Genomic DNA, 25,858 nt, shown 5'->3' with positions numbered 1-25,858 from the left:
TTAGCGGAATTCATATGCTAAAGGGTATGTTATAAATTCGTAAATTCAATTTTATGTTTTAGAAATTTAATCATGAATGTAATTTCTCATGGTATAATTAAGCGTTTTTGTTCTATATATAACTCATACGAAAACATATAATAAAAAAATGTTCCAATCATAAATTACAAGAAATTTATTAAATTAGAACTCACACAAGAGATATAGTGATTAGCCTCGCCCAGGTAGACAGACCATCATCACTACCTACCACTTTGATTCCTGCCCTCATAAAACTACAAGGTTCTCATGTTATTTTTTTGTTTTGTTTTTTGTTTAAATCTTCCAATCAATTTTACTTCTTCCGTTTTGTTTGCATTTGGTTTGCTATAACGTGTCAAAAGCACATTAAATCCAACTAGCCAAGCCTTAGTCGTTAACATAACCTTCCATTGGCCCCATTTCGAACCCTAATATATATATTTGTTAGGGGAGTCCCTAATTGATGGCAGAGCTAAATATCCTTTGAAAAAATACGTATGACTAAAGTAAACCACCACAACCACCACAACCACCACCACCACCACTACAACCGCACGTTCTCTCCAGTTAAGTTAAATTACATAACACAATTTTGCCAACCCCTCAATCAGACTTGCCTAATCAAGTGTTAATAATCAGAAGGGGTTATGGTCTATTTTTAATATTCAAGCAAACCAATAAAGATGCACACTGATGCGATTCCTGCCAACAAAGTCCTGTTTTCCATATACTCTCATATATTCTTTATCCTTGTGCGTATTTGCTTGAACGCTTTGGGTTGATTTTATCGCGCCACATATGCTTGCAGATTAATAAAGACTTTTTTTTTAAATAGACAACGGCGATAATGCGATTGCCAGGACGAGAGGAGATGTAATTGCTATTTGAGGACACGAGCACCATCATATTTATCGTAACTTAAAGGCAAGCAGGTGTACCTAATTACATCAGATTCTCTCTGCAATCGATTCAAGTATATGAGTGTTCAAATAGAAAATGCATCATTTTGCAGAGGCACCATCGACACATGGCATATGGCTATAAGAGGTTTAAAGCAAGCAACTCGAGTACATAAAAGTATAGAGTAATTAAACTTTGAAGAGCCTTCTAAAAGATGTTCGGCTTTAGTAATTACTGATGATAATGATGATGATGATTTTTGCAGAATATGTTGGTAGTTGGCACAGAAAGATAAGTCTTAAAAAGGTTGAAGAATGGTTTCATTTTGCGGAGACATACTCATAATTCCTAAAAGCAACTAGAAGGATAATGGTTTTAAGAACTTTAAAAATATATTCACACTTTTGAAGTGAATTAAATTGGTAGCTGTGGGATATCTTATCATAATTTTGATATTTTTACTACATTCAAGGATAATATATGACACATTTACAAAGCTTTCATAGTTTTTTTGTGAAACTAAAAAATCTTGGGTGATTTACATTTTTTCAATCGCCTTATATTTCTGGTAAAGACATTAAATGTAATACTGTAGATAAAAATGTTAATAATAAAGTTTTATTGTAGAGTTGCCTAGTCTGAAAAACACCTGAGATTCCACGAACTTGGAATTGGATTGTAAGACTAGAAGCTTCCATATTCTTGCCCGGCGGGTTTTTCATATAAAATCCTTAGAATGTCACGTCCTATTTCACAAAAGCTCAAGCTCGTCACTTAAATATTGTGTTAATATTATATCAAATTTCGTTTTTATTTAACACCTGGAATCTGCATCATTTAAAATGTAATTCTTTGTAAATTTCAGCTAAAAAGTATATTTTCATAGATTTTGCACACGTTTAAATCTGTCTGAACTTTCATTTTTTGCCAAAACAAAAATAAATCTTATTATTTAGATTTTTAGATTATTATTTAGATATCAAAAATTAAAATTTTTATCAAAGTCAAACAGTAGACTAGAAACCATAAAAATATAAATTTGACTAAGATAAGGAGATTAGAAAAATATCATACGTACCTAAAAAATAAATCTTATGTTTCCTATCTTACTAAAACTTATGGACCAATAAATTTTCTAATTATAGGTACATAAATAAACCTAATAAAACATTCGTCAATCAGAATTAATAAATCGAATTGATATTATAAGCTTTTGTAGTTGATAATAATTTTTATGATAGGGTTAAGAACCATATGACAGTAAAAGAATAAAATTCATATATAAATTGCTACCGTAATTAGAACAAAGTCAGTGTATTCTGAACTAGAAAACTTCAATCATGAAGGTTGTGATAGTTGTTGCCTTATTGTTGGCCTGTGCCAATGCTTCAGTTATTGAAACTATTCAAAAACTGACAGCCAGCTTTGCAACACCATATGTTATTAAGGGTCAAGAAGCTGAACCAAACTCGGCTCCATACATCGTATCGTTGAGTAGGAAGTTCAGCAAACATTCCCACACCTGTGGTGGTACAATCATCAATAAGGAATGGATCGTTACCGCTGCCCATTGTATTTCCAAGCCCGTAGGCATGGGTGTATATGCTGGACTCCATGAACGTCTTCAAACTAACGTAGCCACTGCTCAGCACCGTGAAGTTGACTTTGGAAAAGTTCACTCATCATACGAAGGAAATGTTGGACCCTACGATATTGCTCTTTTGCACGTTTCCGAACCCTTTGATTTTAACGAATCAGTTCAACCAGCTGTACTTCCAGGTTTTGGAGATATTCCTTCTGGCAATGCTACTCTGTATGGTTGGGGACAAACTAAGGCTTACATTTTGACTGCTGCCAAAACTCTGCAGACTGTTAAGACTGAAGTTGTCGATTGGGACGAGTGCAAGGACACGTTGCCGGAATCAGCTCCTCTGGATCCCAGTAACGTATGCAGCTCATCTCTTGGAAAAGGAGTTTCAGCTTGCAATGGCGACTCTGGTGGCCCATTGGTAAAGGAAACCGAAAACAGTCCAACCGAACTTATTGGAATTGTTTCTTGGGGATACATTCCCTGTGGTTCAGGAAACATGCCATCAATTTACACCCGTGTATCGGCATATATTGGCTGGATGAACGACATTCAAAGTGCATATTATAAATTGTTCTAAAAAAAACATGTAAATAAATTTTGTTGTTTACAACTTTTTATCATAAATTATCTTTTCTTTAAAACTCGATTAAAAAAAGTTAAACATGCAGTAAATCAATCTCTTTTGAAACTGTTTGATAAAAAAAAAACGAAAAAGTTGAAAGTTAAAAAAATGTTTGGTGAATATTTTATTCTCTTTAGAATAAAGGTAGCACTGCTGATACTATAAAGTACGAGATAAAAAGTTAAAAACCTTTGTGAACCTATGGTTTCGTAAAACTATCATATCGAGATTTCGAATTTTTAAACTAAAATGTTACTTGGTAACCATGTAACCTTTTTTCCTAGCAGCCATACTTTCTTTTTAAGTTTATTCCATTAAACTCTCCCAAAACCCATAAGCAGTCATATATGTATATTATGATTTTTCCCATTGCTTCTCTTTAAAAATGTATCAAGTAGTGTTTGTGTTGCAAATACAGCTTATTTCAGAAATAAAAGTTGTAGTTGACTTTAAGGCGCTTTAAAGTATACTGAAACCGTTTATGATATGCAAATAGTTTATGTATCCAAATTTGGTTCAATTAGTTTTATAACTCGAATAATTCGGAAAACTTTGGAAATTATGAAATAGGCTAATTTTGAGAAACCCAATCAATAAAAATAATTGAATCTTCCAGCCCTTTCAAAAGTTAAGAAAACATTTTAAAAAAATGTGTCCGTAGAAGACTAGGTGAGTAGCAAATTGAAATGATATGAAACATCGCAATCTATGATGAGTTCTTGCGTTATCTCAATGAAAGGATTTTGTCCTTTTTGTGCCCCGAAAAACACCTGAAGTAGGATCAAAACAAATATGAGCTTGGGAATGAATTGATTCAACGAATTCGGAATTGTATTTTGCTTTTAAAGCTATAGGCTTATTTATTCATTCACGGCGGGCTACATTCACTTAGGCTAAGAGATAAGGATCTTAAAAAAATTATCGAACTTATTGCGTTTAATAATATTTTATTTTTGTAAAAAAAAAACGTGTAAAGACAAGTTTCCTGTACTGTGTTCCACAAAACGACTATTACATAATACGAATGTATTTGTACATATATAAGAATTAGTAAACATTTCGCATAATTGTCCTGTAATTTCGTCCAAAGATCGTTAAACTATTACAACGACAGATGGCGCAAAAAAATTTAGTTTCTGGAACTAATTATTCTCTTTACCTATTAAGACGCCATCTGTAATTTGATTTGTAATCTAATTGCACAACCACACACAACATATTTTTATTATCTTTTGGTACACTGAGAGAAAGACTAACGAAAAACACTTACATTTTATAAAGGATTTAAAATTTGTTTAAGGGTGGTTGTTTTGGGATTACTTTTGTTTTATTGATTGAAAAATTAAAAACCTTGAAATAATGTGTTATATGGATTGCATTAATAAAAATTTTTCAGCTTGGTCAATCATCACCTACTCCCGTATCTACTCTTGCACTTCATAGGACCTCAAGGTTTGGCAATTTTTTTAATTGATAATTTTTGTTGGCTTCTTCGATAATTTCTCAGGTTAACTTTAGAAAAATTTTTGTTGGTGATTTTAGAATCGTATTCCTCCTTTTTAAATTCGTAATATTTTGCATATTTAAGTAGATATTGTTAAATATCTTCGTAATATAAAAAGGGATAGGTAACTAATTGAATTTTTATAATAATTAAAATTAACTATTGAATTCCATAATATGAAATCATTTGCATCTGTTCACAAGATTACCTAAAATTAAACAAACAAACAAACAACAACAAATTCCGATCAACCTTTTATCCCCAAAGCACATACATATTTTAATATGAAAAAGTATTTTCCGTATTTACCATGTGATTTATTTTGTTTTTCCACTATTTAATCCTTAATATAATAATCTCAAAAGAAATATAATATAGGTAGGTATAACATGACCAAAACTTTTTCGTTTAAATACGAAAAGAAACTCTATAAAATTAAAAATGTAACCAGTTTTGTTTTTGCGTTGTATTGATTTTTAATAATTAATACTATATCGAGTTACCTACAAACTTTTAATATTTCTGACAGGATTTAATTATTATATACATAGTTTCATTTGAAACTGAAGAACTTTTCAGATAATGGTCACGTTACAGTACAGAAAAGTTAATTAGCTCTCGAAAACGGAAGTAATTATTAATACTTATTTTTTTTGCCATAACAACAAAAAAATGGACTATGTAAAAACAGTGCTGGGATTTTATTCTATATAATATTTTTGGTGGAGGGATAAGGTTGATGGCGGCGGGATTTTGCACAATTTGTTAACAAGTAAACATTGAAATTTTTGGGTGTTGTTTTCAACATAAAAGTTGTAAGTTGAAATTACACATACATTTTATTATATTAAAAGTTTAACGCAATTTGCAATGAAATATTGTGCAGAATAATCTATGAGATTAATTTTATAAATACATTTTACCAAAAATTACAGACATTTTATCAATATAAAACAAAAACTCAAAGTAGGTTAGAGCCTTAATCAATAACAGTTTGCGTTAAAGGAGTTCACGGATAAAAAGAAGCAAAGAATATTACAACAACCACAATTTCAGAAATAAAATATTTATTATAAGGTAGATGAAACGCAAACATTCTCTGGTTTTAATTTTTTTTATTCTTTAAAAGAAGGGTTTTAGAAAAGGTTAAGTGCTTTATTTAAGAAGATGAATGGGTAACCTCACTTGACTTCGGAAGGTGAAAAATTCCATCACCAAAGAGTTCCTTTAGAAAAGCCATGATTATTAGACGAGTTGTTTGAGTTTTGGACACACCTTGGTTTGTTTTCTATCTCTAGAAAATTATTGCCCGATATCCCTAAATTTTTTCTTGAAAACTGAATTAATCCTTGATTTGTTGAATCATATGGGGCATTTGGAGAATGAACCAAAATTGAATTAATTATTTTGACAAAATGCATTTTAAAAAAAAACTTTTCAAATTTATTTTTATTGAATTAACTCAACATATCATCATAAGACCACTTATCATGGGTAGCCCATCACGAGACAGTTCATCACAAATTTCAATTGGAAGAAATTATTTTTAGTTCAATTTATTTGAACGCTCTTAGGTATATTAGGAAGGGATATTCTGTGACGGTTTTTTGTTTTAATTTTTCTTAAAAATTGTTTTTTTTTTTTATGAAATGTTCCCCATCATGAACTGTCCTTTGATGTCTGTCCATGATTACTTGTCCTATGATTAGCTGTGGCGTGACTTTTTGAGTTCAATCCAATTTTATAAGAAACCAAAAAAATAACATCACATTTGATTTTAAAATTACATTTTTACACTGCAAAACCTACTTTTACGCATTCTTTATCATCGTAATGAGTTGTCTGATTGTTATCTCGAGTTCAATATCGCAAATAATGAGTTAAAAAGAAGCCTTTACTAGCTTTCACTCACAGTTTTTGTCTAAAACTTAACAATTTTAACAGTTGGTTCCATTTTGAGAAGAAAGTAGCAGTTCATGTTTTCATTTGTGGCACACCCTGTATTAATCTCAACAAAAATGAAAACAATAATGTAAATCAGATAACTATTCCAAATATTATCGGAATAAAATACAAAATTTCGATTAAGGTGATTCTCTTACAGTTTGGTTCACTGTGGTGTATACGCACTTTTTTGTTGAAGATTAACATAATGTTGTTTTGGACTAAAAAAAACACTTGCAAATAATCAAAAATCAACTCAGCCTTTGTTCTCTCGCTAATTATCAAATATTAAATACCTAAAGCTCTGTGACTTTGCAATTTCTATTCCAGACACAATAATATTATGGTCAGTAGCAATAAATAAAGTCTTATCTGGGTTTTACGCTTACAATAAAAATACAAATCATAAGTAAAAATCCTAAATGAGATTGTGTAAATCGTGCTCTGGGAACTTAATGCAAACCACTGCAAAATTATAACCTTACCATAAAATCTTATCAAAAATTTATTAAACAAATTATTGGTAGTAAATAGGTTGGAATTTTCGTATAAAAGACAGAAGCACTTTGGCAGAATCATAAGTTGTTCCACCATGAAGGTTCTAATTGTTTGTGTCGCTTTAACCGCACTGGTAAGTGCAAGTGCATTTGACTTGTATCCCTTGATTCGTCCACAATTCGCTAGTAGCGATATTATTTCGGGCGAAACAGCACAGCCAGGTGAAGCTCCGTTTATTGTTTCCCTAAAGACTTCATCTCACTTTTGCGCTGGAAGTATCATTGACGAACACTGGGTTTTAACAGCCGCTCATTGCCTCGTCTACAATAATTTCAAAGTTGTAGCTGGTTTACACAAGAGAAACGACGAATCTCAAGTTCAAATTCGTTCAGTTTCACTCAAGAACAACACTATCCAGCATAAACTCTACAATGGCGGAGTCGGACCCAACGATATTGGCCTAATTTACGTTGACATTCCATTCGATTTGACCGAACTCAACCGTGCTTCAGGTGAAGCTCTTGTCGGCAAAGTATCCCTTCCATCACGCCAGTTCAGTCAACTTGGAGATGGAGTTTTGTTCGGATGGGGTCTGGACAACACAAACAAGGTGCCAAACACTCTCCAAAAACTTGACACCGATATCATTGGATACGCACGCTGCAAGACTCTTCTTCCATCAAGTGCACCCCTTGACCCAGTTAACATCTGCTCATACAACGGAGGAACAATTGCATCGGCTTGCAATGGCGATTCTGGCGGTCCGTTGGTGAAATACAACGGTAATGGCGTGGAAATAATTGGAATCGTTTCATGGGGTTATACACCATGCACCACTACCACATACCCATCGGTATATACCCACACAGATGCTTTCTTATCCTGGATTGCTCAGCAACAAAAGGACTTTGTTCCTGCCAGTAACAAGTAACTGTACACACAGCATAAAGATTTTATTACAATAAAATGAAGATTTTGTAATAAACGCAACGGTTATTTCTTTTTTGTTTTTCCTTTTTAATTATTCGTTTCTTCCAGTAAAAGTGTCAGTGGCGGCGGTGGCAGTGGTAGGTAGGTATGTGTATGTGCGGTTATTGCTGGAGCCATTATAAGATTGAATCCTTCCTGTACATCCGTTGTGAATTACGGTGCGGTAGAAATTTGCATTTTAATTTCCCATTTCTCTAATCAAAGAGGAAATTTCATTTATAGAGTTGTTGAAGAGCAATAAAAATCCCATCAACAGATGGATGTAAATCAAAATATGAAAGAAAATTATTATCGTTGCGGTTTTTCGCCATTAAAGATATTCGCGGTTGGTATATGACAACGGTTTACATTCAAATATATAGAAAAGGAGCATTTTCTTATATAGGATGGAGAAAAAAGGGAGGCAGAGTGATATCTAATTTAGATTATTTTAAATGATGGCATATGGATAATAAATAGAAATTAATGTTAAAAGGGCTTTTGTTGAATTAGAAGATGAAATTTAAAATAATCCTATCGTATGATTTTTACTGGTGGCATAAATGATTGCAGGTTTCGTTTGCTTTAGAAGATTTGTTTAATTTTATTTAAACTTGAATATTGAATGAGGAGGAAATGAGTTTAATTAATTTGTGAGAAATGATAGAAATGAAGGTTGGTTGAATTGAGCTGTAGGCAAATTCTTTTCAAAAATACCAGCAGTACCACAAGGTTGTGTTTTAGCTCTAACTCTTCTTCGTCCGTCTGATTCGGTGGTAGTACGATCTCGATGTCGAGTATAAAATTGAGTTGTAAAGTGTATCAAATATCTTGGAACGATTCTCGAAGCGCGAAAACTATTACTATGAATTTCTATGAAAATCTCAAAGTTTAGAAGAAATCATATTGAACAGGAAAATAATCCGTATAAACTTAGCATGACAACTTTTGAAAAGTTAATTTTTTTTTGGCTCAGTAATTGCCGCATAATTGCCGTGTTTATGCCGTGAAGTCAAAAAAATTGCCGCGCGCTTAGTTTGGTCAGAATCGGTAAACCAAGTTTGTCATGCTAACTTTATATAAAGTTAGCATGACAACTTTTAATTTTTGATCAATTTCAATTTTTTGTTCGCTAATTATTTAAAGCTTAATTGCCGTAATTATGCCGTGAAATCGAAAATAAACTATCTCTTTTGGTTTTTACAAAAAAAAAATAAAATCTATTTTTTGTTAACCCTATTCCATATAAAGTTAGCATGACACACCCTGTATTTCTTAAATCCTTGGTCAATTTTTAAATTTTTTTGGCCAATTAATTGCCGCATCAGCTCCCGTTTTTGAAATATTACCGTTAGAAAATGCAGTACTTCGGACCTTATTCATTTATATAAGTAAAATTGTTTGAGCATATTTAGTAACGGTTTTTATAAGAACTACTTCCACCTTTTTAAATCTGTTTAAATCTTTCCGATATCTTTTTTACTGCCCGAGATATCCTCAGTTGTTTAATATTTTTATAAATTTAATAACGTCATTATCTCCTTTATGGTATATGAAGCCAAACCCACTTACTTCATTTTAAGATATCTCGGACAATACAAAAGATATTGAAAAGATTTAAACAGGTATCGAAAGATGAAAAACAGTTCTTATAGAAACCGTAACTAAATATGCTCAAACAATTTTCCTTATACAAAAGAATAAGGTCCGAAGAACTCAAAAAAACGTTTTATTATATTTTCTAACGATAATATCTCAAAAACGGGAGCTGATTAGTTGTTTCTGACTTCGGATTCGAGTTCAGCACACCGAAAACCTTCAGAAAAGTATATTTTTGTTTCGGCAACAAGACCCGTGTAAACCAGTGTAATCCTTCGATGTGATTTAAAAATTATTTACGCAAAGATTTTTTATCTGAAAATATTATTTCAACTACAGGACATAGTATTGTCCTTCCTCATCCATTTATTGAGTGGTTAAATAACATTGCTTCGTTACGATTTATGCATAAATTTCCAATGTCAAATTCTGGTGTTCGTTTTTAGAAGGACTAAATTCTTATGAATAATTCGATTAAAATTCCAGCTTTTTGTTTTTAAGGGTTTATAGACGTGATTATTTTACTATATTAACAAGGATTTGAGGATCATGGATAGATTAGTGTTTTGATACCTCACCGCATTTTTCACGTCATTGTTTTATTGCTAAGTTTAGTTGATTCAAACTTTTTTTAATGAAAATAAAAAATAAATTTCTACATTCATAATATTCTGGGATTTAATATTAACTAGCTTATGAACTGTATGTATGTCTGTAGGTAAATGTATGTACCTACGTTTATTTGCTACATTTCTTAAAACTCTGCTGAATTGCTAGATAAATTCGATTTCTTTCTTCAATAAATACCGAAAGCAATTTATCGAAGAAGACCCTATCTCTCTTCTCAACGAATAAATTGATATCTATCTGCAATGTACGAATAAAAACAACAACATATGTTCTCAATTATATTGTTTATTTTTAAATTCTCATAAGCATGAATTGAATTCGTGTAGAAATATATTCAGAATTATATTTATTTTTGTTTACGATAGAAAATAATATGCAAACGACTTACCTCTTCCCATCTGACAAATTTCTCTCCATCTTGTAAGGCTTGGCTTACGACGACAGGACCTGTCGTGACGCATGTCCCTGAAGTCCACATATTGCAAATATTTATTTTTATTTGTTTCTTTTTTTTGTTTAGTTTTTATATCGTATATGGCGCCCAATGATGATTTAATTTATTAAAATCAGTGGTTTATAAGCTTTAAACTTGGTTATAATAGTTTATTGTCTCCGATTAATTTTATACGGGTACTTATAAATATCTGGAATTTAAACAAATTGGATATATTGCTTTTTTATTTCTGGTTTCTGGCGAACATCGAAAAATATATGACCGTCGCCGGTCACCATTGTTTTTGATGAGTTCTCCATACTAAAGTTGGTTGTTGTATTTTTTCTACTCTAGCTTTGAGTGATTTTTTTTATATGTGTTAGTATCTGAAAATATAGAATTGTTAATTTTATTAATATTAATTTGTTGTGTTTAATAATTTAAATAAATATTTTTTAATTGAGTCGAACTTATTGTATAAAAAAAGATATTCACCTTTGAGTTGAGGGCATAATTTTCTCAAAAGTTAAAAAAATAAATAACGATTCAAACGCGCAACATAAGCTCCCTCAAAATATGAACCCTTAAAATAAATATAATTAAATACTTTCCCTCCACGTGTGAAGATTTCTCAGGAAATACACGTTAACTTGAGGTTTTAAGTTTAAACTTTTTACAACTCTGCTGCGTTTTATTTTATTTTTACGATCAAAAAAAGCAAATTACTCAGGATTAAAGCATCTAAAAGGGCAAACCTATTGTGACGAAACTTTACACCGGTGAAAAAATGAAAGAGGCATCCACTATGTCACAATTCTGAGTTACAGTCACATCGCAACAGACACATCGTGGAAAAAACATTGATTTTTGGAGGTTTCCTACTTTAAAGCAACATTAATGAAAAATATTCATCTTTGAAACAAGAACGTTTCAACTTCAAAGTGAAAAAGCTTTGGATATACCCACTGGGTGTATTACCCAGCTCCGCACTCCCCCAATCGTATAGTTATCTCAATCAGAGAGACCACCCCTCCCTTCCCCCACCTCATCTCACTGTCAATATGAAGTCTTCATTAATTTTCGAAAAAAAAGGACCGGCCTAATGTATATATTATATTGTTATTAATGTAAAAAAAGTTTGTAACTTGATTGACGAAATAAATAAATAAATAAATAATCTTAAGGACTTAAGTCCATATGTACGAAAATGGCATTATGTCCCTCGGACATATTGACATTATGATATTAAGTTGCATAAACAAATAGTGGTCTTCTGGCGCATTGCAAAAGTAACAAAAAATAATATTATGTTTGATTGTGGCTTTGTGTCACTTTGCAAATGTGTCATAAGGCCATATTTCAAAGTTTATATGGTTTAGAGAATTAACAAAAGATATCAAATAATCGTCCATCATATTCTAGTTCTTTGTAATACAATAAAGAAATGTGAAAACTTAAAGTGAAAGAAATGTTCTAAGAAAAAGCTACTTGAACCTAATATTAATTGCTAAAACAAGAAAAACTTTATTTTCTATTGAAACTTTTAAACAAAATTTAACAAAGACTTAAAATAAATGTGTTTGTGCTTTTTCCCACACTCTTCTTAAAACTTCAAACTAAGGACTTTAGTGCTTAGGTTGTAACCTTGAACTATCAAATTAAGTACGTGCAACCTAGTCTTGAATTTTATTTATCTCACCTTTTGAAGGGTACTTGATTATTTTGGAATGTTGGAACCAAGGTTTAACATGTCAAAAGAAAAGGTTAAACAAAACTTGCTAAAGAAATTCCTAGGCAAGATAATTTTAATATTGTACGGCCATTAATTAAATTTTTGAACAAAAAAAGAAAATTCGCAAACAAAACTGATTTTCAAGGCTGTTTGTTATATAAAACCGACTCTGCCCCCTATTACACTTTAACTAATATTTTTTCTTTAATCTTCTGTCATCCGACGTTAATGTGGAAAAATAAGCTGTCAGTAATATTAATTGCGTGGGGTTTGTATCCATTAAAGACGGTCATACCCATTTGAGCTACCACAAATATTGCAGTTTCCAAAGAAATAAAATAGATTATAATCAAACTGTTTTATACCCTTATCAAAACAAACAGGCAGGCAAAACAAGAAAAACAAAGTACATTCACAGCATGCCCGTTTGCACAAGGGTGAGCAATGGGTGCTGCTTGTCTGAACTTTTATGATGTTTTAAATGAAAACAGGACAAGTATTTCAGTGATAAAAAAATTAAATAAAAACTTTAAGTTTAATTAAAATATCTTCAATGTATTTGAAAATTCTTTATATTCAAAATTAACTATCCACTATCCCTTATAAAAAAAACTCTATCCGGTCCTGTTTTGTGTGTTTATATTTGCATATACATTAGACTGGGCCAAAAAAAAAAAATATTTTTTTTTTTGAAATTAACTTCGAAAATCTTGTTCAGGATGATGAAAAAAAAATTTGGTGAAAATTTGAGCCGTTAAAAAAAATTTTAAGAGGTCTATCATCGGTGTTTTTTATTTTTATACATGATATGATGTTTTACAACAGAACTGCTAGACGATCAAAGTAAAAAAAAATTCTGTTCATTTTTTCTTATATAAAATTAAATTTCCTACAAAAAAGATCTTATTGAAAATTTTCGTCAGACGAGCCGTATTCGAGTAATTAAGCTTTTTAAATCGAAGTGTTTTTTCAATTTGACTGTTTCACTTTGGAATTTTGTGATGAGCAAATAAGTGAATAAAAAAATAAAACCACGACAGATTCTTATAGGAAATTTAATTCTCTACAAATAAGGTCTTGTAGTAATTTTCCCTAAATTGAGTTCTTAAGAAGTTATTCACGATTTAAATCGAGAAAAAAATTAAAAAATCAATTTTCAATTTCAAAATTTTCTAATTCACTGAAAATCCAATATTTTCAAATTAACAAGATGTTTTCTTGTAGGGAATTAAACGTTCTATAAAAAGTTCCTTGGCAGCAAATTAATTGCTTTAACCGTTTAGAAGATAATCGTATTCAAATCGCAAATGCAAACTTGTCATAAGAAAACTATTGAAATCAGTGGGCATTGGTTTTGATACGAATATCTTCTTAACGGTTAAAGCAATTAATTTGCTGCCAAGGAACTTTTTATAGAACGTTTAATTCCCTACAAGAAAACATCTTGTTAATTTGAAAATATTGAATTTTCAGTGAATAAGAAAATTTTGAAATTGAAAATTGATTTTTTAATTTTTTTCTCGATTTAAATCGTGAATAACTTCTTCAAAACTCAATTTAGGGAAAATTACTACAAGACCTTTTTTGTGGAGAATTAAATTTCCTATAAGAATCTGTCGTGGTTTTATTTTTTTATTCACTTATTTGCTCATCACAAAATTCCAAAGTGAAACAGTCAAATTGAAAAAACACTTCGATTTAAAAAGCTTAATTACTCGAATACGGCTCGTCTGACGAAAATTTTCAATAAGATCTTTTTTGTAGGAAATTTAATTTTATATAAGAAAAAATGAACAGAAATTTTTTTTACTTTGATCGTCTAGCAGTTCTGTTGTAAAACATCATATCATGTATAAAAATAAAAAACACCGATGATAGACCTCTTAAAATTTTTTTTAACGGCTCAAATTTTCACCAAATTTTTTTTTCATCATCCTGAACAAGATTTTCGAAGTTAATTTCAAAAAAAAAAATATTTTTTTTTTTTGGCCCAGTCTAATATACATACCTATATACTTTGCAACCAAAAAATTTTAATGCTCTTTTACTCCTCGCGAAACTCATGGTTGGCAGAGATAGCTTGTAATGAAAAATGACAGCCACAAAAATATGCACCTTTATACCTGTTTACTTCGAGATGAAATTTTAAGGGAAAGTGGCAGACAACTTTTGTTTGGATGACTGAATATGAATTTCATTTTATTGTTTTCAACAATTGAATGATAAACCGACTGAACCATTTTCGAAACTGAGGGAATCGGTTGAATCAATAAATCGTTAATTGTTTTGAAACATAATAAATACGAGAATAATGATCAAGTAGAAAACAAAAATCAATTTTTCGGCCGCTGTGTTTCTTTGGTCCTCAAATTTTCAAAACCATTTTTTTTGAAAACTTTGCGTGGTCAAAAAATAATTAAACGGTTATTAAAAGCGGTAATTTAAATAGTCATCTTTGAGGAACAAATTAGAAAAAAAATGACACTTTTTGGGGCCAAGTTAACAACGCTCCCATGGAACATTATTGCTCGAGAATGATGAAACTTTTTCGCAGTATCGTATTCCATTTTTACTTGACTACGGAAAATCAAAGATGAAATTTAAGTGAAAAGGTAAGTACATATGTTTCCTCATACTTTCTAAATTACTAATCATCATTTTTTGACAAATGAGGTATCGTCAAAAAAATTTTGATCATCTCAAAAACACGATGTGGACAACTGCCACTGACTTTGAATTCCTTGAATTAGGTATAGTTCAGTCAATGGGGAAAAATCTGAAAAAAAGTTGTGACGTCAGCAAAATTTGGATGCAGTATTGAAGAGGGGTTTATCCTCAGTATAAATCTCAGTTTGCGTATTGATTGATCTTGTGGGGCGTCCGCCATTTTGAAAAACGCGTTAGTCTCAATACCTCGAGAACGAATGGTAGAACAGAAAATTTGCTAGAATTTTTTAGATTGAAAATATAATTATAATAATAATAAATATAAGATAATTATTTTTCTTTTTGTAGGTACACTGAGCCAAAAAAACAACGTAAAATCAATGGAAACCACTTTGAATCAATGGAAAATCACTACATTTTTAGCCTAAAGTGGAAAATGATTGAATCAAAGTAGCACACTTTAAATCTAAGTTGTTCACACATTAAAAAAAAATAAAAAAGAGTAAAACTGGCATCCGCTGGGGATCGAACCTGCTATACCAGGGTTGACAATCATGTGCTTTACCACTGTGCCATCTCACTTATAAAAATTGATGTGACAAATTGTAACTTAAGCATAGGACGATTTTTAGAAAATTAATGAATATATTTTTCACCATTGATTCAATGTAGAACGTGTTAAAAATTACTATGCGTTTTTTCTCCGGGTGTACTAAATCATTTTTCTCTAGGAGTTATACTTTAAGAGTAAGAGAACCGCAAAGTATCTCATTTTCAGTTATTTCCCACTTAACTAAGGGTTGTTAAAAATATTTAAAATATCAAAAAATACACTGTTTGCGGTACTTTAATTCTGAAAATATAACTCCTTGAGAAAAAATTGACCCTCCACAATGAAATCACAAGACAAATGTGTAAAACCCTGCAAATACTTAATTGCATAAATGTACCTAGAATTTTTTTATTGTGACAAGTAACAGGTGAATGTTTTCACATGTTAACATGGCAACAAGTTTGTCTATCGATTTTTTGTCTGGTTCCCTATTTAATATTTCCTAAAAATACAACACAATGAAATCTTAATTTAAGAGCTATTTATAGGAGACAAAAAAAATTAAAAGATATTAAGCTATTATTATCAATAAAACGTCTGTCCAATAGAAAACAAAACATGTTTATCCTCATTAACTGACAATTGAACCCAAGCAAATATACAAATATTGTATGTATGTAGCCAAAAAATGCGTAAACAATATTAAAAAGATATATGAATAGCTTTTGTATATAGTATATCAATTTCAGTACAATGGTAATAAATTAAACTTGTTGTGATTAGTATCAGACATTGACTCAATAGACATCATGGAAGTTCTTTGGTTTAAAATAACTTAACAGATAGTTTTGAAACTAGCAGAGTTCTAAGAAAAGTTGAGAAAATTGGTGCCATTTGTATTTTTGTCTGAAACCATTTATAGTTCTACAAGGTCCCTCGAAGCTCAGATTAAAAAAATATTGTGGATATTAGGTACCTAATTGACAAAAAAATGGGAAAATTTTAAAGAGAATTCAAAATTGTCATCTAGGACGTGTTAAAACAAAAAAAAAAAAACAAAAAAAAAATGGCACAATTAGATACATAATATTTACAATTATTGTTCATCTAGGTTAAGCAATCTACATGACAGCACGTTTAATAGCTGTATGCTACACAACACAACAGTTTGGCAAGTAATATGACTTTCTTGGATACGTTGAATTTCGTAATTAACTGGCATCCTTGTGTGTATGACCTATTTACCCAAAGCAAATAACATTTTTTCTTGTTTCTTGTACTGAATGCGAATGACATTAATATAGAACCTTACTTTAATGTCGGAAGGAAGGTTTAATTGGAACATTGTCGTTTAATTTTTTGAGATATGCATTTGCAATTGTAAATTTAATCCTCAAAGACCGATAATGATCTTTTTTTGTGGAATTAAAAATTTTAAACCCAATTTCTGAAAGTTACCTACTTCTAAAAGCAACAGTTCATTATCCATTTTTTTATGCTGTTGCTTGAAGCACAATTCATGAACAATTTTTAATGCACAATGGCTCCGCAAATACCATATCGTCGGCCTCATAAGGAAACCTCGTAACTCCCAAAATCAAAATTTTATAGGAGAGACAAAAGAGTAAAGAAATAACAGAGAAGTTGGGGAGTAAAGTGCTGTACAAAATTTGAATTTAAGTGTATTTAGATTCTTCGGAATGACTTCAAATTTTCTGGGTAGCTCCGCTGGTATATTTTCTAAAAAATGGCATTCAAAAGTCATTTTCGAAAAAAGGTGGAGTTACGAGGTTTCCTTATGAGACCGACGATATTTCGAAATTATTATACCCAAACACAAACTAATTTTGAAATATGATCAAAAACTAAAATCATGGTTTAAAAAAGTATGGAGAAACTGAAAGTGACACTAATATTTTCACAATATAGAATTGTTTTGGTATTTGTGAATTTTCATAAAAATATCGAAAAGCCTAACAATTTTAAATCAACAGTCGCTGCAAGGCCTCAGAGTCTACTGAAAAGTAATTTTGAATTTAATAGTTCTTGATACATATGCATTAAAATTTGTTAAGAATATTTTTTTTTATTTATTTATACTTTAATATAATTTCATATTTCACAAAATCATAAAAACTGTCGTTTTGAAATATATGGTGTGATTTTATAATAAAAAAAGCACTTTAACTTTATTCACAGTCAATATTTTAACAAAATAAATTAATAGTTACAAAACATAAAATTTTTAAGATCAAACAAAATGCTTTAAATGTTTTATTGAGTGACTTTTATGACTCAAAGGGGTCCCCGCTGTAGTTTTCAAGAATTAAAAAAAAAACTGTTGGTCATACATTCTTTAAAATATATATATTCATAATGGTTTCGTTGCTCGAAAGTACATTCCACAAATGCTTTTTTAGCATACTGAAATCATATTAAATATAAATACATAAATTGCAAATGAATCCTCACATATTTAGGTATTTAACGAATTTTTTAATAGACTCATGCTCGCTTCTTACTTTTTTTTTAAGTTTACCAATCTTTTTATAATTTCAATAATTCTTGTCATCTTTCTTTGCTTTGTTTTTTGAAGTAGCATTAGCATTATTTTGCGCCTGTTTCTAGCCTTGGCAATTAAAAAAATTAATAAAATAACGAATTCACGTAGGTACGTTTCGGAAAAAGCTTTCAATAGATTTTTGAGTTTATATATAGGTACTCAATTTTAATCAATTTATTAATCAATCCATCTGATGAGCAAATCAAAATAAGATTATCTTATTTTTATTCATTTTATACCACCATCTCTTGAAAGTTATTTAAGAATTTATATCTCCATTTAATTTTTATCACTAAGTAAAACTTACTTGACAACAATTGTGTCAAAAATAACTTAACTCTTGAATATGTTAAACACATTTCAAAATATGGACACCTTCAAATGGATGGATGGATAACCCCGTATAATTCATATCTATTTTAATAATTTGAATGACATTTTTTGAAAGATGTCTTTTACATACAAGATTGAACAGAGATAGCTTTGATATAATATAAAGCTATTGTTTGGATGTCATTTAGTGCAGAACACCACAAAATAATATGGTGAGTTTTCTTTGAAGTTATTAATGTAACGAACGTATTTTTAGAAATAGATACTTGTGTGTGATTCATAAGGAAATATGAATTGAGTATGTATGTGTATCTAACCTATTGTTGCGGGCTTACCCATATTATTTTATCGATTAGAAAATTTTGCACGACATCATCATTGGAAGCTGAAAGTAGAAATAAATCAGAACAAAAGGGGCGGAATACTCATATTCAAAAGTTAAATAAAAACTTTGCCATTGGTTATAAAATTTATTGCCAAATTTCTTCAGACGAATAAATTTGATTTACTATTATTGAACCTTCTAATAATATAAAAATATAATGGTCATCAAAATTCTAAATGGAAGTAAGAATCGCCATTAAGGTATAAATAATTTAGATAAAAAAATATCCTAACTCAAAAGCAGACATTTTAAAGACTCTTCTCTCAATTAAATAAAAAGTTTTTATTTCAACGATTGTTAAATTATCTGAAGAACAATAACCGTTTAACTAATCAAAAATAAATTTAATCATCCATGTTTTAAATAAATCCATAATTGTCACGAATATTACCAGAACCTAAACAAAACACAAGTAGATATAAAGCTCTACTTTGTGTACAGGGTGTTTTTTATTTTACTTAGATAATTAATATTTTCATTTTCTTAAATTAAAAAAAAAACTGATTTAAATAGATACATTTTTAAGTTTTTAAGGTAGGTAAAATATGAATGAAGGCCTCCGTTATTTAATTTTATGTGTCAAAAAAATCTAACATTTATTTATAAAAAAAGAGCAGCAATTTTGAATATTGAAGAACTATTTTTTTTTAGTTGAAACATTTGATACAAACATACATAAATCGAAATTGTTTAACTAGATCATTCATTCTCAAACTTTGTCTTTCGCCTTAAAATTTGAAATAAAACAAAACTTTTATTTAACTCATTTAGAGCCTCTGTGTGTGAATATCTTTAAAAAAAAACAAAGATATTTTTTTTTTTTTTTCAAAACAATAGCCACTCTTATATCCCATTTCGCATAAGTATTTATGTTTAAGACCACCTTTGATTTAATATCTAATACTCATGACATACGTATGAGTATGAAAGACTTTACTCTCCTGCTGAGTGGGGATTTCTTAAAAGCTCTCAGTGAAGTTTTTTATATCCCCCGCTGATATTGGAAATGATGCAAAATGATTTCAGTTAGAATAACTTCAGTTTTTTTTATTATAACTGACACACAATATGAACTGAACATATCCAAAAACGGAAAAGGAATCACTTTCCCCTCTGGAACTTTACTTGAGTGAACTTTTAAGTGAAGACTTTCCATTTACAAATTTTAATAGAAAGATCATAATGCACAGTTTTCCTAATTTCTATTCCCAAACCCCATTTAAATTTGAAGATTAAAGATGTTGCATAAATGTTTAAGCTAAAAAAAAATTGCTCACTACATGTACAAATAAATGAATCTAATTAATATAATTTGGTTTCGATATAATTTGATTTTCAATAAAAAAAAAATTAATACACAAAACACAATACAATACCGATTTCTGACTAGAAAGCTGATAGATAAATGAAAACTCAGCGATTTAGAAAAAAAAAATTCTGGGAAATGCTTTTTGAATATTTTTTTATAATAAAAAAATAAATAAAATGCTCGTTAAACTGCCCTCAAAGTACAAATTAGCAATATTATTATTTTCAAAATTGTCAGTGCTATATATGAACGGAGTCTGTTATTTAACCAAAATTGAAAAACCAAAATTTCTCAAAAACGGCTCTAAAAATTTTGATTGAATTTGGTCTAAAATGCCGCAAATAATATTATATGCTGAAGTATTTTGGAAATCGTTACATTAAAAAGTTAACGGCAATTCCATGGTAACTCACGTTACATTCACAAAAAATTTGCAATACATAAATAGATTTTTTTTTTTTGTCAATTTTAATATAAATTGATACAAAATAGGTACTGTCCATGAATTAAGCATAACTGTTACTTTCATAATAAAGTAAAATATTTTTCTTTATTTTTAGCATTTGCTTGGGAAAAATAGAAGACTGTTGGTAACATACGATCAGAGTATATCAATCAGTGGCGCCACCATGCCTCTTCCTTACGGCCTCTTATTAAAGAAGATGCTTTTCTTCTAAAGTTAACAAAATAATACAAATACGTCATCCAGCGACCATTGTTTAATATAAACCCAAGTGATTGGTAATGGTTTGAATAATATAAGATCGTAACTAAGTACACACAATAATTTGAACCAATATACAGGGTGTCCCAAAAGTAATGGATCAAACTAAGTATGCTAATAGGGGATCTTAAGGGCTCTCAGAATTTGGTAACTTGTTCATCCCAAATCCTTACGGTTTTCGATTTAATGCAATTCTTGTGAAATTTCGAAAAATCTCGACTTTGCAACAGTATTTTGCTTCCTGCTGCCATTATTGATTTTTGTTTTTTACAATTCTTTTACTAAAACATTGACAAATAATTAGGAACAATTAATTAATCAAAATATTTTTTATTCCATAAGCCATTTCGATGCAAATTAACTAACAGTTTCAAGTTTTATAAAAAATCAATTTTTAACTTTTATTTGAGAGCAACACCGCAAAAAAAATTTCTATGGTGTGAGAATGGTTTATTATTTTAAAAAGTTGCCCTGTTATTGTAGTTTTCAAAAATGTATAAAAGTTTCCAAAGTTGCAGTTAGATCGCAAAATATTACAACTTGAATTCAACAAAACAGGGTTTTTCAAAGCAAAAATACAAACAAAAATAGAGGCTTTTGTTCAAAGAAAATTAAACAAATAACAGTTCGAGAAAATGTGTTTGTTTTGGTTGTTTTTTGCTCTGAAAAACCCTGTTTTGTTGAATTCAAATTGTAATATTTTTTGAAAACTACAATAACAGGGCAACTTTTTAAAATAATAAACCATTCTCACACCATAGACATTTTTTTTGCGGTGTTGCTCTCAAATAAAAGTTAAAAATTGATTTTTTATAAAACTTGAAACTGTTAGTTAATTTGCATCGAAATGGCTCACGGAATAAAAAATATTTTGATTAATTAATTGTTCCTAATTATTTGTCAATGTTTTAGTAAAAGAATTGTAAAAAACAAAAATCAATAATGACAGCAGGAAGCAAAATACTGTTGCAAAGTCGAGATTTTTCGAAATTTCAAAAGAATTACATTAAATCGAAAACCGTAAAGATTTGGGATGAACAAGTTACCAAATTCTGAGAGCCCTTAAGATCCCCTATTAGCATACTTCGTTTGATCCATTACTTTTGGGACACCCTGTATTCCAGAAGATTTCTTTACAAAGAATGCATATTTCGTGCGTTACAACAAAAATCAACCAACAATCGATGGAAAGATTATGATATCTCGTTTCTTTCCAGAGAAACATTACTCCCAAAAGATAAGAAAAACAAATGCATAGTTACTAATATGTAAATATTTTTAAAATTATTCTAGCTAGTAAGCCCAGCAGAAATCCAAATTCTACTAATATAATATGTTAAAACTACTTATTTTATTTTTAACAAATACTTCGGGAACGAAGAGTTAAACAGTTCCAGCAAATATCGCTGGCACTGTTCAATTTTCCATTTAAAATTATTTTTTTTTTTAGGATTTACATAAAATTTATGAATTTTTTGCATTTTACTTTGTAATTCTTGAAATAAATTTTATTGTTAAAATTTAACTAGGTACATAACAATTTCTTCTGCCATGAAAAAGAGCAACAAAATATTTGGCGCGTGCATTGTTTTTAGTAATCTTTTTATATAATCATAGTAATTAGAATAAAATAAAAACAAATAATAATTGACTGACATAAGATCTTATTTATTGCATTGTCTAATGCTCTTATCTCTTACTCTCAGAAGATAGAAGGTTATATTGAATCACCCTGTTGAAGTATATATGTAGCTATAGCTATAGAGGTACTGATATTGTTATTGAGAACACAACTTGGTAATCGTCACGTGCAAACGAGACTTCCCAGAAGATTCTAATATAATATTGCTGTTAAGCCCAATTGATGAAAACTTTTAGAATGAATTTAATATTAATATATATGTATGTGTTTGGGTATGTGCAAAACGTGTGTAGGTTCTCAAAATAATAATAATTCTATAGAAAATGATTGTGAGAATTTTTTTTTTTTTCATCACGAAAATATTAAAATTTTGAACTTTTTTTTGGTGTTAAATTTGAACATTTCAGAGTTTTTCGGGTGAAATGATGATAGAGGAATATAAATTCGGAAAGCATTTTGTTTAATCGAAAAAGACTTCTTCTCAAGCTTTTTAGATAATCGCTTTTCCAACAAATAAGATTAAACATTTTAAAAAGGGTTGTTTTGATAGGCATTTAACGTAACCGGATTACGAATATATTTTAGCAATCAAATTCATAAAAGCATAAACCTATTAATGAGATTAATGAGATCAATTTGTTTTTTGATAGCTTTGAAGGAAATACAATCTAAGGTATTGCCTTAAAGGGGTAGATTTAATAGCTTTCATCGAAATGAATCATCATTGAATGGAATTTATTTAAACGATTGAATTTGCATTCCTAAAAGAAGATGTAATATGATTTACTTTAAATATTTTTAAAAATGTATTTTAAACTCAAAGATGCTGACCTCCATTAATACGAAAGCTATCAATCATCTTATCATTCAAAATTTAAAAAACAAAAAAAAAAAACAAAAACAAAATATAACGGTTTCCCACATAAAACAACAACAAACATTTTCTTTTTTCATTCAAAATATTCCACAAAAATAATTTTCAAAAACAAAAAATAAAATATTGATGTTTTGTTTTATGCAAAAAAAAAGAGAAAAGAAAAAAATCTTAGTTGGTTGCCATTTGCCAATCAAGCATACACCATGCATGAACGCTTGGTTAAGTGAAAAAAAGAAAAATATTATTATGAACAAATACAAATTAGGAAATACCTATTTCTATTAGTTTATTTTTACAAAATAAAAACAAGTGATGCAAAATGTAATGACTAATGTGGATGCAAAATATTTAATATTTTTGTTTGTAGCAGACAGAAATTGCTGTCTCCTGTCTTGATTTTAATAAAATTTCAAAAATGTTTGTATTTAGTACATGTTTGCATACAACATGTTTGTCATTTTCGATACTAATCTAATATCTAATATTAAAATATAACACTACAAACACCCTTCAGCTAGAAGTATTTTTGTTTTGAATATTTTATTAATTTGAGGAAAAAACAAATAAAATATAATCCAGTCATATGAAAATTATATTAAAATACCTAATTACACCCTTGATCCAAGGAACTTTGCATATGAGTTTAGTTAGTTATCATTATCAAATATTGCATATCAGCTACTTTATGTGGATTGTATTTTTGTTTTTGCTTTTTGTATTTTATCATGTTATGAACCTAGTTATGATGATAATAATTTTTGTTTACGGCCTAAATATCAAAACTGACGTTTTTGGGTTACCGGAAGAAAATTTACATAGCCGCAAATGGCCTTTATCAGCATTCTGTATGTAATGTAATGTAATGTACCTATATTGTATTTTATTTATTTATTGATTGTATGCTTTTGTTTCTTAGTAATCGAATATGAGTTAGTATTTTTATTGGGTATATTTACTGAACACAAAACTGAATATTGTTTGATTCAACATTTAAACAGAAAAGATTTAAAGTATGTATGTTAAAAATCTGGGGGGCCAAGCAGTCTTTAAAACATCATGAACCTATTAACACTAAGGCCACCATATGGTTATACAGGGTGTCCAAAAAATAACGGTCCCAACGAAATAAGTATACTAAATCAGCATTTTATGGGCCGCTTAAAGCGATCAGGAAAATTAATCAGAACAAATTTTCTATTTAGGTAATCTAAACGGAAACTGCACGGGTCAAACCTTACTTCTGTTAAATTTAATCATAATATAGTTAAATATTATCAGAAATTAGTTTAATAAACCAGAAATCAAGTTAAATATACCATCAGAAGTAAATTTGGGATGCACAAATTAACAAATTCTGAGAATCTGTAAGTTGGTATTTAAGCATTATTTAGTTTGTACCATTATTTTTTGGACATCCTGTAAACTAGGTAAAACTTGGTTCCTTACACCTTTTGTGTGATAATGGGCATTTTCCAAACATTTCAGTTTACTTCAGAGGCGTCTGGGAAGGAGACAATATCAGGACAGGAGTATCAGGAGATAAAAAAAAACTTACTACAATAGTATTACAATTATTACTATATTAAGCGGTGAATAAAAGCTGCCGGGCTTTTGAATTCGATTTGTGAACGCATGAAGCTATGGAACTGCATTTTGGTTGATTTTAAAAGTTGGGGGATTTCTTCCCAGTTGTCAAATGGCTGTAGTGTTTGGAGACCGTTTTTGTCCCACTGTCAGCAAATTTTGTTTTTTTTTTTTAAATAAGGCCAACACGTATTTTGTTTTATGTTATATTTAGGGTATCGGCTATGTCATACATTTTCACTCTCTTATTTGCCAAAATTCTGCTGACAATGGTTGATATTCCAGGAGCAGAGTTGAGATTATGATTAACAAACTATTCATTAAAACTAATAACAATAACAAGTACCTAGGGAATAAGCAATAAGAATTATTGACAAAATTTATTAGGCGAAACTAATTGAAAATGTATTAGCTGAAAAGAAGAATTTCGCCGACAAAGAGCGTCAAGTAAAAGTAAGATTTTTGTCAGATGAGTTGAGTTGCAATTGAGTCGGACAGCCCCTGGGGCCTATTTCAAAGATTACTACACTGAGGGAAAAGCCACCATAAAATAACGTAAAATCAATTAAACCCACATTGATTTAACTATTATTCGGAATGATTTTGCGTTGAAGATGGACATTTTAAAATCAGAAACGGAACAATACAAAACCGGGAGGCTTGCCGCCGATTTCTGAGGTCAACCCGGCGAACCCCACAGGCGGATCACTAGTGTGAAGCAGTAACGTGGGAAGGTTATGATCCCCTCGACATCGAGATCATAACAGCGCCGAGAAAA

The 25,858-nt window shown here is 29.9% G+C and overlaps 3 protein-coding genes across 8 annotated transcripts in view; 2 read left to right on the top strand and 1 right to left on the bottom strand.

Annotated features, from left to right (window-relative positions):
* Positions 1-25,858, bottom strand: part of LOC129907721 (1-phosphatidylinositol 4,5-bisphosphate phosphodiesterase classes I and II) — a 62,296-nt gene that overhangs the window by 28,154 nt on the left and 8,284 nt on the right. For all 6 annotated transcript variants that reach the window (XM_055984064.1, XM_055984062.1, XM_055984065.1 and 3 more), the window contains one exon: positions 10,667-11,097. In XM_055984064.1, the coding sequence (XP_055840039.1) occupies positions 10,667-10,756 (90 nt within the window). In that variant the 5' untranslated portion in view covers positions 10,757-11,097. The remainder of the gene's footprint in view (positions 1-10,666; positions 11,098-25,858) is intronic.
* LOC129907723 (lectizyme) lies at positions 2,220-3,136 on the top strand. The gene has a single exon (XM_055984069.1). It carries the CDS (start codon positions 2,262-2,264, stop codon positions 3,087-3,089), a length of 828 nt encoding a protein of 275 aa, XP_055840044.1. The 5' UTR covers positions 2,220-2,261; the 3' UTR covers positions 3,090-3,136.
* LOC129907722 (lectizyme-like) lies at positions 7,149-8,070 on the top strand. Its single transcript, XM_055984068.1, has one exon. The coding sequence runs from the start codon at positions 7,175-7,177 to the stop codon at positions 8,009-8,011; it is 837 nt and encodes a 278-aa protein (XP_055840043.1). The 5' UTR covers positions 7,149-7,174; the 3' UTR covers positions 8,012-8,070.

Source organism: Episyrphus balteatus, chromosome 1 (assembly GCF_945859705.1).
Source record: "Episyrphus balteatus chromosome 1, idEpiBalt1.1, whole genome shotgun sequence".
NCBI classification, from domain to species: domain Eukaryota; kingdom Metazoa; phylum Arthropoda; class Insecta; order Diptera; family Syrphidae; genus Episyrphus; species Episyrphus balteatus.
The sequence above is the reverse complement of the archived record's forward strand: the minus strand, read 5'-3'. Positions and strand labels throughout refer to the sequence as shown.